General features: G+C 35.1%; 1 protein-coding gene across 2 annotated transcripts; it reads left to right on the forward strand.

Moving 5' to 3' along the window:
- The first annotated feature begins 3,232 nt into the window (after positions 1-3,232).
- LOC106666914 (ubiquitin carboxyl-terminal hydrolase 46) lies at positions 3,233-16,476 on the forward strand. Of its 2 annotated transcripts, XM_014394451.2 has the most exons (9): positions 3,233-3,405; positions 10,462-10,542; positions 10,600-10,816; positions 10,875-10,955; positions 11,069-11,199; positions 11,258-11,413; positions 11,475-11,612; positions 13,341-13,484; positions 15,208-16,476. In XM_014394451.2, exons 1-9 carry the CDS (start codon positions 3,379-3,381, stop codon positions 15,358-15,360), a joined length of 1,128 nt encoding a protein of 375 aa, XP_014249937.1. In that variant the 5' UTR covers positions 3,233-3,378; the 3' UTR covers positions 15,361-16,476. The 2 variants fall into 2 exon arrangements, with proteins under 2 accessions (XP_014249937.1, XP_024081053.1); XM_024225285.1 differs by lacking the exons at positions 13,341-13,484; positions 15,208-16,476 and adding an exon at positions 11,990-12,113.
- Positions 16,477-17,268: the final 792 nt, after the last annotated feature.

Raw genomic sequence — 17,268 nt, forward strand, 5'->3', positions numbered from 1 at the left:
CCCTATGGATTTAAGAATGTGACTACGGATACATTATTCATCCTTTATACCAGAAGGTAGGAAGCGTTTGAGTTATAAAGTATCTACAGTTGCCGGTCCCAACAATCAAAAGCCTGGGCCACAACCAGGAACCAAAGCACTCTTCGTACTCTTGAGGGAAGGAAGTGGTGTCGACTCTGAAACATTCCTGGATCGTGGAATCATGGATAAATCTAAGATGGGTATTGAACGTTGTAAAAGAATTTTAATGTTAAGAAGAAGAAATGATACGACAGCAGACTCGTCAGCCCGACAAGATCTCACCCATCACTAGTCAACAACGACAGTAGACTCGTCAACCCGACGAGCTCTCACAAATCATTAATGGAACACCGTCGATGACAGCAAGGGTACTAGCAGCATTAGCCTGATTCTCGCCTTCTAAACACAGCCGACTTGGCTATAATCGCCAACTGCTGCACTCAAGTACCTTCGGCCTCTGTGAAGTCTTCTGTGTGAGGTCGAGACGATAGATCGAGGCCGAGACCGTGTGAGTGGCGCCGTTGGTGGTGGTCTATGACCGAACCTACAGACCAAAGAACTACCATTTTTTTCGACTGAAGCGCTTGCTGCTGTAGCAATGTTATTAGAAGAAAAAGAGAATGAAGAATATGCAGAAGAAAGGTTTGCTGTTCATCCGATGAGCGTAAAACGAAAAAAGGAGGGAGAGTTTCACACACTTTTTAAGGAGCCTGAAGACGATGAAGAAAGATTTTTCAAATATTTCAGGATATTTGGTATGTTATTATTATACATATTTTGTAAAATAAAAAAGTAAAAAAAATAAAAACTTGAATATGTACTGATTGGCGATTAGGATTTTAGCCCGAATTCGGATTAGCGCATGATTAAAATTATAATGCAATTTATTATAGATAGGCACCTAAGCTATTGGATTTGCACTAATCTTGTTTGTCGTCCATTCATACTAACCGTATTGAACCACACAGACAAGAAAAGACAACCACAGACACGTGCCGGCACAAGCAAAACATTCTCGTTGACAATGCTGCCCGGTGCTGGTACGTGTCTGCACTGAATCGCTCCGCTCACGTTCGGTAAATATGAACACGTTCCTATATGGTTTGTACGTAAAGATTTTTTTTGTGTCTGCCACGCTACGTGCTGGACACGCTCTGTGCTGCTAGATATGAATCGACCTCTCGGTCGCAGACCACCACCAACGGCGCCACTCACACGGTCTCGGCCTCGATCAATCGTCTCGACGCTACGAAACAACACCGGCCCTTTTCAGGGCCACAAAACTCTCAGTCACTAAGTTTATAAAGGATCTATGGTTGCCAAACCGGACCACATCCAGGAACTCACCCAAGCGATATTAGTTCTTTAGAGGGAAGGAAGTGGTGTCAACTGTGAAACTTTCCAGGAATGATGGAAAAGATACCGAACTGGTGTGAAAGATAGGAAACATTTCAATGTATAGAGGATGTCTGTCAGACACAAACAAAAGCGTAGGTGGCCATTCACGATCACTCCAAATGGAACCGCGCCAAGCCGTACAGCTCCATTTGGAGTGCCTGAAATTTGAGGGGGCATTCACGACCGCTCCACAGCCAGTCGCTCCGAAGTCCGAACGTCAACCAGTGAATTACCTTCTCAAAATGGATGACGATCTCTTGTGCTACTCTAATGTTTATTTACATATTAAAATCAAAAAATCGAAGAGGAAATGGTGTAAGAAGTGGCTCCTGAACAGAAGCCGTAATACCCACATCAATTTGATGAAAGATTTTTCCCTTGAACCCGCTGATTGGAGGAACTATTTAAGGATGGCTGAAACGTCTTATTTATTCATTATATTTAGTGTTCTATTGACCAAATTACTTATTTCAATTATTTAATCTTTTTTGTAAGGTTTTGGTTGAAATGAAAAAGCTAGTGCCACGAGCGGGATCTGAATCCTTGGCCTTCGGCTAAATCGCCGCTGCTCTACCACTTGAGCTATCGTGACTTCGATCCTCTCCGACACCAAAAAATGGCAAAAAGAGAGAAAATTAGAAAGGTTGTAGGTTGAGATGGGGAGTTAGTGTCCGAGTGGATCGAACTATCGAAGTCAGGATAGCTCAAGTGGTTAGCGCAGCGGCGTATTTAGCCGAATGTCGTGGATTCGAATCCCCCGTGACACTATTTTTTTCATTTCAAACAAAACTTACAAAAAAAAAAAGATTGTCTTATTTATATTTACTCCAGCTTGTTACCCCCTTGTTTAGAAAAAAAACAGTCATGATAGAAATCATCACTACATGAAAGGTTGGCAACGACATTACGATTTCTCGCTACAGGGATGAACTACAAAGAACTTAAGTTCTCTACTACGATTTCTGATCATTGTTAGGGGTTATCAATACCGCATCTCTCGTTGCATTTGTATCCGTTGTTTTGAAAACGTCGAACAACTGGTTGAGGATCGAATTTCTTTTCTTTCTATCGTGGTAATATAATCATTTTCATAAACATGGTAAACTTTCATACAATTCAATCACCTCAACAATAAAATCTCGATTGGATGTCATTACCATTAAGAATAAACGTTTTTGACTTTGTGAGAATGTACGACGGAGATGTTCGCTCAGTGACAGAAAGACGGAGACTGCGCCAAAAAAGAGGGTTTTCCCATTCACGACCAGGCGAGCGCGCCAAAATCCCCACTCTCCAGCCATGTTTTCCCATTCACGAACGCGCCATGCCGTCGTCGCGCCGTAGATATTTGGAGGGGCGTGATGGAGTTTGGACCGGTCGAATATTCGGCACAGCCGGGCACGCCAGTTCAGTTTTGCCATTGACGTGGTTTTTGGAACGGCGTCGCTCCGTTTAGCCTGCTTGGAGCGATCGTGAATGGCCACCTTAACAACCGATCTCCTATAAAATCTGAAAATTCCACGCGTAACGTTTACACCCGCCCGTTGAAAGATTATTTGACTAAACAAACTAAATTTATCGGTTTGAACTTGAGAAAAGAGCGGGTTGAAAAGCGATTGTAGCGCATCGAGCGAAACCAAGTATAGAGGCACAAAACAGCTGGCTATTATTTTTTGATTATTATCAATAAAACATTTTCTCGTTTATTTTTCAAGCTGAAATTACACCAATCTTCTGTTTTTTTCTCCCATGAGGTGTTTTATAACGATAATTGTTTTGTTTTTATTTGTCTAATCTGATAAATGTTTTGTAGGCCGAGAGCCGGTCAGCTGTATGGAGGCTCGAGCTAGCGGTCGGCCTTAGGCCTCAGTTGGCGATAATCTGAAAATGGTCATACAGCTATTGAAATGTTCCTATTATCGTATTGTAACAAGATCGCAATATTAACTCTATCGATGAATGGAGGATTATATTATTTACAAGATGGTGAGTGATTTTTTAATTAGCCGTTATTCAACAACCTATGCTTTGAGTTTTTCACCTGGCGAACGTTATCAATCTGGTTTTCCCTTGTCTCTGTATTTGTCGATGATTCGTCTTTCTTAAAGCTTTATAGGTTTTGTTAAATCGGCATTATTGAAAAGTCGTCCGATTTAATTTGTTTTCAAAGCCAATTTTTTTTCTTTTTATTTTTTAAAGTGCAATCTCCGCTGGAATGGAAATTAGCTTGGTCGAATGTTTTAAACAGAGGCTTTTTTAATCTGAGATGTGATAAATGTTGTACTTAGTCGATTTTTCGTCACGACGGATGAACCGGTCATGTAAAGGATCAGGGGTAAACATCAATTTTTTTTCTCGAACTTTTCTCGATTCTTCTGTCTTCAACTGATTGTTTTTCCTTGATAGGACGACTTACGTATCGGAGCCCTTTAAACAAACAGTTTGTAAACAAACTGGATTTGTAAACAAGCGTTCTTGCCATTTCCCGTATTAGTTTTCTTTTTTTCCCCCGTTTGTTTTCCCTTTCTTCGACAGTAACTGAACTCCACTCGCGTAAATTCGACCCGATTTGTTAGGGAAAAAGGAAGAAACGTTAATTGGATTCCAAAAATAACCGACTCGCCCGTCCCGTAATTGATTTTCAATGAATAAGTTCAAATAATCTCAACGTTTGTTTTAGTAAACCCTATTTTTGTTCGCAAAGCCTGACAAAAAGCATCCAAACCAAAGCCAGGGGCTGACATTTCCATAAATAAATAACCACTTTAATCGGCACATACCACATACCCTACTAAAAACTATCAACACATTTTTTAAATTAATTAATTAAAAAAAAAAATTATCCTGTACGCATTACAAATGTGATCACCAGACTTTTTTCACTAACACTAATGCCAGTGTTGCAACTGGAGGAAACACGTCATGAGAAACCAGCTGATCCTGGCACTCTGCACTGTGTGAGGGATTTGGGGACGAGTAGGTCTAGGCCATTGTTGATTAAGTAAGTCTACATGACGGGTTCTCAGGATGGTAATATGTCGAGAGGGCTTGTGCAGTAGGGATGTAGGGTTTGGATGGATTGGTTGATTGGTGTTAAACTTATAGAACCTGAAAGGTTGATTAGCAAAAGGAATGTTGAGACCATTGTGGATAGTGAGGTTACGTTGTTAAGCTTTGACAATTTGAGGACTTTTGTTTGTAAAGATTGAATGCATGTTAAGAGAAATTAGCCAAAGCTGGCACTCAATAAGAGGGATTAAGGGATGAGGAGGTCTCAAGGCCATCGTTGATTAAGCTGATGTGGTGGGTTCTTGGGATGGATAGTGTAGAGAGGGCTCTGGCAGTAACGCTAGGCTGGATCAAGAGCTGTGAAACTTGGAAACGGGAATGGAACAGTTTGTTGACAAAAGGTATGCTTTGGTCATTGTGGAGAGTGAGGTTAATGACGCAGTAAAGAGCCTTTATGATTTGTCTGAGGACTTTTCATTTGGAAGGATTGGATTTATTGGATGTTGGATGGCTTGCCTGAAGACAGTTCCATTCCATATATCCAAAGTGGTTGCAATAAAGTTTTGTATAAGGTTAGTTGAGTGTTGATGGTCAGCACAAATTTCAGTCCTAGAAGTCTTTGTAGTTGCCCAAGTTTTCTGTTAAGTTATTGTCTCTTAAAGCGGGCAACAGCCCTGATTCAACACCAACAACCTGACGCCTTATCGCATATTGCTGGGGTATGCACATCTGTTCGACACAAGCACAGGCCATGTGACAGTTACAATGTATATCACAGTAGTATTCCTGAAATGGATAGCCCTGAAGAAGGCGTGAAATAAATGGTAGCAGCAGTGATCTGCTTTTTCTCAACTGCTTGAACCCCACTAGAGATGTGTCTGGCGAATATCATACGCCATTTTTATATTTGAAAAGGAAAATGCTGATCGATTCCACATGTATTTTTGGATGATGAAAGATCAACTTGATTATTTGCATGGAGCAAGCAGCAGTTGCATATCATCTTCATCCATATCTTTCGATTTTGTACATTAATCTTGAAGAATTTTCCACATACATGCATTTTCCTTCATGATTTGGACAATTTCTTAGACAGGTGTTCGACTATTTTTTGGATTTATTAATTTTGGAATGGATATAAGTTGAACCACTTGATCCTACTCGACAAAAATTTGTATAATGGGGATGTTGGTGGCAATACGTTGTGGAGAGTGGCGGTATGCTACATCAGGCAAATGTGCATGTGGGTAGTAGATTCATATGGAAAATTGGATGTTGGATTAGTGTGGGGTGGCGCTGGATTACACCAGGTAAGCTGTTCCCTGCTTAAGTCTTGTATGGGGATTCCACATCAGGTCTGTTGTCTAGGTATAGTTAAAAGTATTTGACTTGAATGGAACTATTTATTGTTGGTGTACAGTGTACAGCAAGACTGTTTTTTCAATATGAAACGGTGAATATTTTTCTTCATTCAGTCTTGTCCTCCACTTTTTGCACCAGTCTTCTTTAAGCTCAAGGAGTTCTTGGATGTTAGAGGTAGCATAGATAGGATTTGAGTTAGAGGGCAAAATTGTGGTTTCCTCCGCATAGGTGGTGATTGATGGTATTGGGGGCAGGTTGGTCAGTAATATAAATGGGATTATGGGACACTGGCTTGTATGAGTCTAATTTCTGAGAACTCACTGCCCCATCTCAGGAATAATTTTGTTATTATTTAAAACCTAGCTTTTTCTAAATTTTAGTTTTTATTTGTGTACACTTTGACATTTCACCGAGTGTCCTCTTCAGCTTAAAAACCTCTAAATAACCTCTCAGCAAAAACAGTCTTCAAAAACCTTCAGTGAAATAGAAGTAAACCTTTTAATTTACAATAAATAATAATGGGCTAAATTGATTGATTAACACAATGTCTTCCAACAATCAACAACACAAACCATATACGTTTCTCACTGTTCCTTAGTTCCTCACTGAAGATGGCACCTCAAACATGTTTGAGTAGTTCAACAGACCGATAAATGACCCAATGCCGGTTCGGCATGTTCACCTTGCATATATAAAGTTGTAAATTTTAAGTTAAAAGTCTTTATTTACCCTTTTTTTTACCCTAATGTATCTAAACTTTACGTTTTTTTTATTTTATTGAGCGATTGGGGTATTGTCCAGAGCTGCCTAGGTACACCATTCTTGAGTTTTCTGTGCTTTGTGTTCAGATCAGGGTCTTTTTTACAGTTTGGTTTGTACTCACCCGGTATTGAGGATCGAGCCAGTGCATTATGGTTTCAACCAGATGTCTAGATCACCCAAATAATGACAGGACAAAGCAGAAAAGAACTAGCCTAGGACATGCTAACCAAGACTGCTTCCTGGACACTGTAAACTTCAGAGTCATATGCCTGTGTAGATATTACCAGGAAGAAAAGTTCAATAAGGACACTTATCGGCCTTGAACCCTTTTGTGGCTTTGCTAAAACCGTAGATCCATCAAACAATGAGTTATGAATTAGTCCTCGATCCAATAAGAATGTATTCCAGGACAGGCATGCAAAAAATTTCATTACATGAACATTGTAGAAACGAATGACGGAAATATTAAACCAAGGATGTGTTAGGACTAGAATTATAATAGGAAGGCGTATATACTCTGATCATCATATTCAAGCTTTTGTAGATTGTATTGCCAGGTAAAAGAAGAAATAGCACAATATCTCTGTTTGTGGGAAGACCTAGATAATAGATATAGACTTGATAAAGTTAAAGCAGTCTATATCTTAGATCATGATATCCTCCTTGATGAAGTTGGGATTGTTTCAACTCTTATTTTTCAGATTATTGGCAAAAAAACTTCATGACTATGACTACAATGTTTACAGCCTTTCCGATTAAGCACTTATAAATAAACTTTATTTTTAAAAAAATCACACTGGAACTTTGAACTCATACATGTTCTCCTCTCTGGAAAAAAAAAATTCATCATGAATATGCAACCTAGCGCTTTCCTAATCCTAACCATACCTAGATTAGATTGTGTAGGAGCCAGCCTCTTGCATACGACATGTGCACCGCGATACGTATTGGTCTATTGTGTATCTCCATTATTTTTTATCTAGAGCTCCTCGTTAAGCGTAAGGCTTTTTACCAGACCCCAAAGCTTTTTCAAGGGCTCCTGTGTGTATCCTGTGTCAGGCCTTGGTTTTTCTTTTCCCAGGATTAGGAATCTCAGCCAACATGGGCCTTTGCAGTAACAGAGGACATGTTGCGCTTTTTCTTCTTCTTCTCGGCAGTATCTGCTCAGACTTGTTTCTGCCACTCCTAGTCGATACATATGCCTCGGAATCTGCAGTGTCCAGTCAGCAGTCCAACTATTATTCTAGTCCTAGCACCTCTTAGATTTAGTAGTTCTGCCATAAGTTTCTGTGATGGTCTATTGATAAACATTTTGCATTCCTCGGTCCCGGGCTATATCCCCATTGAACTGATTACAGGATATTATTTTTACATTATTTATTTATACTATTAATATTTTTGATCTGAATGTTAATTTATTTTTACATCAAGATAATTTTATTTTAGCTTTTTTCTCTTCTTTGATTTCTTTATTCAGGTTAAAAGTTGAAGAGTTAAAAAAATAAATCTTCATGGCTCCATGTGTAAGCCTTACAGTTTAATATCCTATTTTTGTTTATATTAAACAAAAAACTGGCACTTCGCCCTCATATAATTTCTCTGCTTGATGTTAAAAACTCACATCATGAATATGTACCTAACCTGTCCCTAACCCTAATCATTCCTAACCTAACCATTTAGGGGAGTTGGTGGCCAGTATTGGTTAAGGCTAAAAGGTAAAGGTCCCCGGTTTGAATCCAGTGGCCTTGAATATGAACCTGACATACCAGCACCCCGAGGATTTATATCATATCATTCCTAGTAGAAATAACCTTGTTAAAAAAACATAACCTAACGTAACCCAAACTCTACTTAACCTAATCATTTCTAACCTAACCGTAATTCTACCCCAACCAAACCCATGTGCATTCCTGATAATACAATAATTTGAACCCGACATACTTATAAATAAGTAGCAATAAGCAATAAGCTTATAAAAATTATTAAAATGGGCTTATAAAAATAATTGTAAATAATTATAAAATAATTAAAGCTAAAATAAAATTGCTGGAAAATTTTAAAACTATTTTAATACTGGATTTAGTTGATTTTTCACATATGTAGTTGTCACAAAAGTAGTTGTCGGGATAATTTTATTTTGCTACTACATTTTCAGACTTAGATTTATGACAAAAGATTAGATAAGTAAAGTGTTTATACCAAGTTGAGAATATGGTTTGTTAGCAATTACCCTTATAATAATTAAAACAACGACAGCGATACTGTGATATTTTACCTTCATTATATTCTCAATGTGTAATGTGTTGTACAAAATAATAATTTTATATCCATAAACTTACATAGGATGCTTTGAACGTACACTCACTGCAGAAACTCCACACTTGTAATTTTTGATTTTTTTGGTAATCATGTAATCTTTTACAGAACTTGTGAAATTTCTCCGTGTTGTCTGCAGGGTGATGAACTTGAAATTTTGTCGTTATCAATCATTTTGGTTTGCCTGTCCTCTCTGGGTTGGTCTGATAACTAAATGCCAAAATACATATGGCAGACTAAAATGAATGACCAAATTTTATGGAACTACTGCACAAATTGTATTATAAATCTACTGACATAACATAATTATTTTATTTGAAGAAATTTTTAAATTTAAACATAAACTACATACAAAAACTATTTTAAACAAAATTTGCAATAAAGAAAAGTTCAGTTTTTCCTCATGATATAACATTTTAATAATTGTTTTCAACTGATGACACATTTACACCCACTGAATATAAACAATAACATTTATTGTAGATGATGGGGTTTGGTCTGCGAGTTGGCAAACTCATGTTGAACCGGCACACAGGCACTACTAGGTCTGTCTTCACTCGTGGGTTTTTTGTTTGAGTTATTCAAATGCGTTTTGGCATTACGCCATCTTCAGTGAAAAAAAACTTTTCACTGAAGATGGTGTAATGCCGAAACTCAAACAAAAAACCCTCGAGTGAAGACAGACCCAGTAGTGCCCATGTGCCGGTTCAACATGAATAACATTTATTGTTATTAATGTTTGTTAAGATTATACCATAAAGGTTTTAATGCGATTTATTTTATAAATACGCCAGTTGATGTAATAAAAGTCATGAAAAACAGTGCCATGTACAAATTTCAGCACTTTGTGGAAGTATGATGGCAAATATTACGTTTTTGTTTCATCTAATAATCCTGCTAAGTACATTTTTCTACAATTCGAGTTTTCTATTTTTATTTTCTGAAATCAGATTGTACTGAATTGTACAAAAGCAAGCTGCCTTGTTATTACTGCTTTGAAGAGATAAAGAATTAAAATAATTCTGTTTGGGCTTAATTTATTGAAACAATTTCAAAATGATAAAAGGCCTACGTTCTTGTTCTAATAAACTGTAAAAAGTTGAATTATTTACAATCGGGCTGTATTGCAGCCATATCCGAATGATTAACTTCTCTTGTCCCAGTCATCCAATCTGCATTTGGTTCTATCTATTATTTTATTTATTTATACCCGGGCTGGATTGAGGTAGTAGAGTTTGGAGGCAGAGACGTCCCAGCTTGCTGCCTGTGCATGTTCGTTGTCCTCCAGACCAACATCTTGAATCACTCTGAGCTCACAGCTCTGCCGGGTATGCGGTCGGATGAATGCAGCTCAGTACAGGTGTGATGGTTTATGTGACTAGTACTACAACATTGTCCCAGATGAATACTGCTGGGAGGACCCAAGGAATTTGATATATTATAAACTAGGAAAGCTAATATAAAAAAATCCCTGAAGATAACCAGGCTTGTGATAGTTTAATGCCTCTTTCTTTGATTATTTTAGTCTTAAGGAATTTTAAACCATAATGATTTTGAAAAATTGACATTTCGATTTGCTTAATCTAATTTCAGGGAGCTAATATTTCACAACTAGAAAGGGATATCGGATCTGATCAGTTTCCTCCAAATGAACATTATTTTGGACTTGTCAATGTGAGTATTTCAACAATAGCAAAATAATTTACAATTATAATAATTTGTTTGTTTTAGTTTGGAAATACTTGCTACAGCAACTCTGTTCTTCAAGCTCTTTATTTTTGTAAGCCATTCCGAGAGAAAATATTAGAATATAAAGCACGTAATAAAAGAACTAAAGAGACATTGCTGTCCTGCCTTGCTGATTTATTTCATAGTATTGCGACACAAAAGAAAAAAGTTGGTTCAATAGCTCCAAAAAAGTTTATAGCCAGGCTGCGGAAGGAGAAAGGTTGATTATCTTAGAAATATTGTATTTTCAATTTTTTTTAATGTTATTTTGTTTACAGAGGAATTTGATAATTATATGCAACAGGATGCTCATGAATTTCTGAATTTTCTTATTAATCATATTAATGAAATAATTCTTTGTAAGTATGAAGTTTATTTAATCTTATTAGTTACTAACATTTAATGAGTTAATCCTATTGTTTGATTTAATTTAAAATAATGTACATTAAATATTTGTAATACTAATGAATAGCTGAGAGAAATCAAAAAGTGAAACCAGGTGAAGAAGATGGTAATTCCAACAGTCCACCTGAGCCCACATGGGTTCACGAGATATTTCAAGGAATCCTCACTAGTGAAACACGGTGCCTAAATTGTGAAACGGTAAGTATATTTATTTTTTTAAATAAGGAACTTAGCTTATAATGATTTTTCTGTCTAGATGAGCAGCAAAGATGAAGATTTCTTTGATCTTCAAGTTGATATCGACCAGAACACCTCAATAACCCACTGTCTTCGGTGTTTTAGCAGTATGGAAACATTATGTGGTGATAATAAATTTAAATGTGACCATTGTTCGAGCTATCAAGAAGCCCAGGTCAGTACATTCATCAAATAAATTTATTTTTTAGGTAATAATAACAATTTTTTTTTTTTAGAAATGCATGAGGGTCAAGAAATTACCTATGATTTTAGCTCTTCACTTAAAGCGTTTCAAGTACATGGAACAATACAATAGACATATCAAAGTGTCCCATCGTGTAGTGTTCCCATTAGAGCTTCGATTGTTTAATACAGTAAGTTCACTTTATTTGCATCTAGTTACACTTAGTTTCTTTGGTATAACTGAATTTTATAGAGAGCAACAGCTGCTGTACATTTTTGCATTAAAAAAAAAACTTAAAAGGGGAGCCTCCTCAGGTGGCTTGGTTTTTTCGGTGATAGTAGGCCGAAAAATATTAGGCAAGTATCCGACTGTTCTTACGAATGTGCTCTTTGTGCTCTTGGAGCAGGAAAAAAGCTAATTTAAGTAATTGTTAAACTACAGTTTTGCTGTATATGTATATTATATTTATATATATNAAAAGAAGAATATCAACTAGGTTTCTTGCTTTAAAAAAAAAAAAAAAAAAAAAAATTTGTGAGCTGCAATTGAAACCTTCGATTTCTTTAGGGCACCCCCTCTGTTTACTGGACAGGCTATGTGTTGTCAAATAATAAGAATCTCTCAAAAGAAGACAGCAGTTACAGCATGACTGTCCCTTAGCAAGAGGTTTTATTATTGTATTTGAGTGACAATGAAAACTAGATTAAAATTTTTTTTAATATAAAATAAAGTAGATATTTATTTTCTGACCCTAAAAATACCCTTGAATCCAATTTTTTGGGGGGAAAATCGAAAATAAATAACTCTGAAAGCCTTCCGAATTAACTTTTCATAACTTTGAATCTGCTGTACTGATCCAGAGGAGGGGGAATGGTCTACTTTACTGAATGCATTTTTTTTCCTACGATGGTTTGCAACAGCAGAGGGTCAACCGTCAGGGTGCCGGTGTTTAAAAAAAAATGCGCCGTCAACCGCCTAAACCGTTGCAGCCACCAACACCCCGTTTGTCTTTATTCAATCTCATTTAATCACAAAGATATTGATAATTTTAAAACTTTAAAGTGGTTTAAAACATGGTAAGCTACACATAATGGCACAAAATAGCGTAAATGGTGTTTATAAATAAATTATAATCGGAGATATAAAATCAAACATTCGGGGAATATTAGCATAAAACATTATATAAACTAAGAACATAAAATCTACACATAATTGACATAAGCAACAGACAAATAACATTCAGCTTCCCCTTGATTGTAATACCCTAGACATTGAATCAAATCCAGAGGTGCTATGAATTTTTTAAGTAAACCATCAGTCATTGGAGAAAAAAAGTGTCCCTGGCTTAAAGATATATATAACAAAAAATCTTTCTGCTATAAAAAAATTCTTTTTAAGGGGTTTAAAAGGTGCTTTAAATGAATCTAATTTGTTGTTTGCACAATAAAGCGTTTTTGCCTAATTTACTGAAAGCTTATTTTGCTTTTCCTACCACCGTGTATATTTGATCTCATTTAATCACAACAATTCAATCACAAACTTTACAACAGTTTTACCGATCTACCGGAATTACAAGAGTTTAGAACCCTATAAATTACATGTGGTCGTGGACCCCTAGGGTCCGGGAAGAACACTCGGGCACGGGTCTAATACTTTTTGGCTTAGCATCACCATAAAAGGTTTAATTGAAATTGAAGTTCCCACATCCATTAATGTCCCCTTGTAAATCCAATTTCTTTGAATAACAACTATTGTCCTATTTGTTCATTTTTTCTCTACATTGTTAGGTGACACTCATATGTTAATAGTCAAGTGTGTGAGGACAGAAGATCAATAACTTACACATTAATTTTTTACTTTTATATACATATTTAAATGAGGAAAAAATATTGATGCAAACATAAATGGAATTTTGCAGTCAGATGATGCAGTAAATCCAGATCGCATGTACAATCTTGTAGCTGTTGTCGTTCATTGTGGCAGTGGCCCTAATAGAGGCCATTACATTAGCATTGTGAAAAGTCATGACTTTTGGCTGTTGTTCGATGATGACATGGTAGATGTAAGTATGCAAGAGTTAATTAGAATAGAAAAAAAAATTGGACACTGATATTTCGTTTTTTATTTCAAACAATATGTATTTTTATCATTATATTAATTACAACCTACTTATTTTAGTTTAAATCAAATTAAACAAAATCAGAAATTCATGAATTTTAATAAACAAATATTTGAATAAATTGTGTAAAATAAAATTCACCAAAACACTGGGAAATCATTTGGTGATAGGTTAAATTTTATTACCTAGCTTTCCTCTTAATAACGCACATTACCTTCTCTGGTCTCATGGAGAGCCTTAAGTCTCCTAGGAATTGAGTAAATAAGCAACCGTATTTTGTCTTATGAAACAATCATCCCCTTCTTCATCAAGAGTGATTTGAAGCTGTTGTTGTTGGAGGCGATGGATGATGTCTAACCCATCTCCTTACCACGCCCATAGTTTTCTATAAGATTCATGTCAGCAGAACATGCTGGGCAATTAGTAATCTTAGTAACCTTAACTCAATAATGACTCAAGCTGTGGTCAAGCATTAACACAAAGTTGTTCTCAATAAATGGAGCGGATGGGACCACAGAAGAACTTCCTCTATGTACCTTAGTGTAGTCAAAGAACCATTCTGTATGATAATCAGTTCTGTAAAGGGCATGGGCGTTGATTCCACCCAATACTGTAACTGACTTAAAATGCTGTGACTCGCACATGGCAATAAAGCAAAGCGTTCTTCACTTCTTTTCCATACAAAGTCCTGGTCATCTGATTGCCACACCAAACCGGCACTCAACTGTGATGAGAACAGCCCCATTGTTCAAGTGTCCAAGCGAGATGTTGATTTGCCAATAGTCACCTTTCTACTCGATGCTTCTCCAGCAGTAGAGATCCTGATGTAGGACGTCTAGGCTATTCGCATGAAGCCTTCTGTTGATTGTTTTAGAGCTTATCTTTTATGAACCTTTTGGAGTTGTCTACCTATCAAGGAAGCTGTTAATGATGGTTCTGTAGTGCATTAAGAGCAGTAAAACGATTGGCCCTAGCTGTCATACATTGCAGTTGACCACTTCTCTTTTATTGAGACTTCCAGTGGCCTAAACCACGTAGACCATCGTAAATGGAGGAATAGCTGGGATTGGGGCTAACAGGCGCTACATTTGTTGTGCAGCAGAGCATCTGCCCGACCGAGATCTTCTCGACTTAAAATCTTGCTTTTAAGAAGAAAAAATTAATAATTAATTTTTTACTCAACACGACACTCAAGAATAACACATCTACACAGAAAACGGGCACTTTGAGCCCTGAAGATGATCTCAATAAAGATTGAAACGTTGGCACGATAAAGAAAATGTTTTTCTAAAACCTATGCCACACCAGACCACATCTCACGATCTCCATGTAATAATTTTTACTGAAATTTATGGTTTCATAAAAGAAAACAATTTTAGAAGCAAATGACTCACTCGACAAGCTGGCTGGAAAGGATAAAATTGAACTGATTTTATTTTTGATCGAAAGAGTGTAAAAGGATTAGTAACACTTTATAAAGGCAAACAACTATTTATTAATCTTTTGTTTATGTTTTAAGTCAACTATTAATCTTTTCACATAGTTATTATGGAAAATAAAGTGTCCATTTTTTTTTGTCTTTGAATGTTAGATTACCATGGCTTACTCATTATGTTTTCGTTCAGCCTGACATAAAATGCTTTATAATTGATTATTTATTGATTAGAAAATTGACCAGTCAGCAATAGATGATTTCTATGGATTAACATCTGATATTCAAAAGTCTTCTGAGACAGGTTATATTCTGTTTTATCAATCAAGAGATACAGCAGATACCAAAGGTTCAAGCATTCATGAAGCAAAAGTGAATGGTAAGTAGTTTATAAATTAGATGTTAGAAGCCAAAGTGATCAAAATTTTAATATAAAGTTAAATATTAGTGAAAAAAATTAAAACAGTATGTATAAATATGTACAAAATTAAATAACTTGTATATCCCGTCTTTACATTGTACAAATTTACCACTGCTATATTTTTATAGATAAAAATATACTGAACTATTTAAAGCATATTTGCGTAAATAGTAAAAACACCTAATAGCAAAATATTACAGTACTGTTATAAAATCTTGCTTAAATGAATCATTCAAACATTCACATTATCTTATATTCCCACCCTCCTTAAAAATTAAAAATAATAAATAAATAAATGATTGAAATGGCACCACTGTACAATAGGGCCCCAAAAGTAAAGAAGTATTGATATTCCTTCCCTGTGATACTTAATTTATGTTAGTTTAATTTGGCATGTATTATATCTTTAATAGGTATCTCTACGTGTTTATTTCCAATAAAAAAACTTTTAATTACCAAATTCTTTATAATCTGTACATTTTTGCTACTTTTCCATCTGTGTATACATGTATATATACATATACATACATTATATAATTTTTTTAAATATTTGTAAGTTCAGTCTCTGTAATCTGAAAAAAGGAAATGTTCATATTTAAAAAAAAGATCCGAAGAAAACCCCAAAGTCGTTTTCAAAATACAGTAATGTGAAAATAATCCAGGTTTTTTGAAAATGTTTTATGTATTGCAGAACTATAACTGAGAAACTTTTTTGGATCAGTCCCAAATTCGGATTACCGAGACTGCGCCATATCTAATAGTATCATTTTGACACTTTTTACTAATTATTTGTATTTTTTAGTTCTTTACATAAATTTGTGATTATCTAGTTTCAAACTTTATCTTTATATCGTAAATTTGGGAGGTTTTATGAAAAAAGAAATATGTCGCTATTGTGTTCATATTAGTCAAAATTTGTTAATTTTTACTTGTTTCATATATTAAAATTGTTGTTAATTATAGTTTTTCATATTTGATATGATAATATCTGTCATTAACCAATGTAAAGATTTTTGTTTAAATGATAGGATTACAATTTGTAAGCAATAAATAATTATTTAAGTTGAATTAGCAGGATTTAAATTATTTATGTAGTGGTTAGTTTAATATATTTTTTTTAAATTTTGCTTAAAAGCGATTAAACAATAAACTGTTATTTTAGAAATGTCGAACAAAATTTACCAAGAAAAAGTTTCAATTTGTAGATAGGGTATGTTTTATGGAACTCAAATGACCTATTTTTTTATTTAAAAAATAGAATATATTTTTTACACCTTTCCCTCCCAATTTTCATCTTGGTTTTCTATATAATTGCAATCTTATTAAATAAAACAACAACTATTTGTCGTAATTTATTAATATAAATTTGTTTTATTTTACAATTTATTGATGACTGTATTGCGATTTGTCATCTTTGTCATCATTTATGTTGACAATCGAGCACAAAAAAAATCCATTCCATAATTCATATTTGGTTCAATTAATGTAGTTTGAAACTAATGATCACATGATTCATATTATATTTTGTTTGTTGATGCTTTATACCATAAAATGTTAAATGATATTTCATTGTATTTTAAAACAGTCAGTTGAGAAGAAATGAACTATTGTAATTTTGGTAATAGAGAACTTATACAGCTAAAGTTATTTATAGTGGTAATAAACATAAATTTCATTACTTAAAAAAATCTTAAAATTCCTAATGGGGAAGTAAAACAACTTTCTTCTTTCGCATGTGCATCAAAATTTAACTATTTTATTTTATTCTGAACATCAGTATTAGTATTTTTTATCTTATTGTTTATTATATTCCATAGACGGAGATAACCAAAAAATGCAATTTCATAAAAACATTTATTATTATTGGGGCGTCG

Source organism: Cimex lectularius, unplaced genomic scaffold (assembly GCF_000648675.2).
Source record: "Cimex lectularius strain Harlan isolate CLEC.00 unplaced genomic scaffold, Clec_2.1 scaffold21, whole genome shotgun sequence".
Lineage (NCBI taxonomy): Eukaryota > Metazoa > Arthropoda > Insecta > Hemiptera > Cimicidae > Cimex > Cimex lectularius.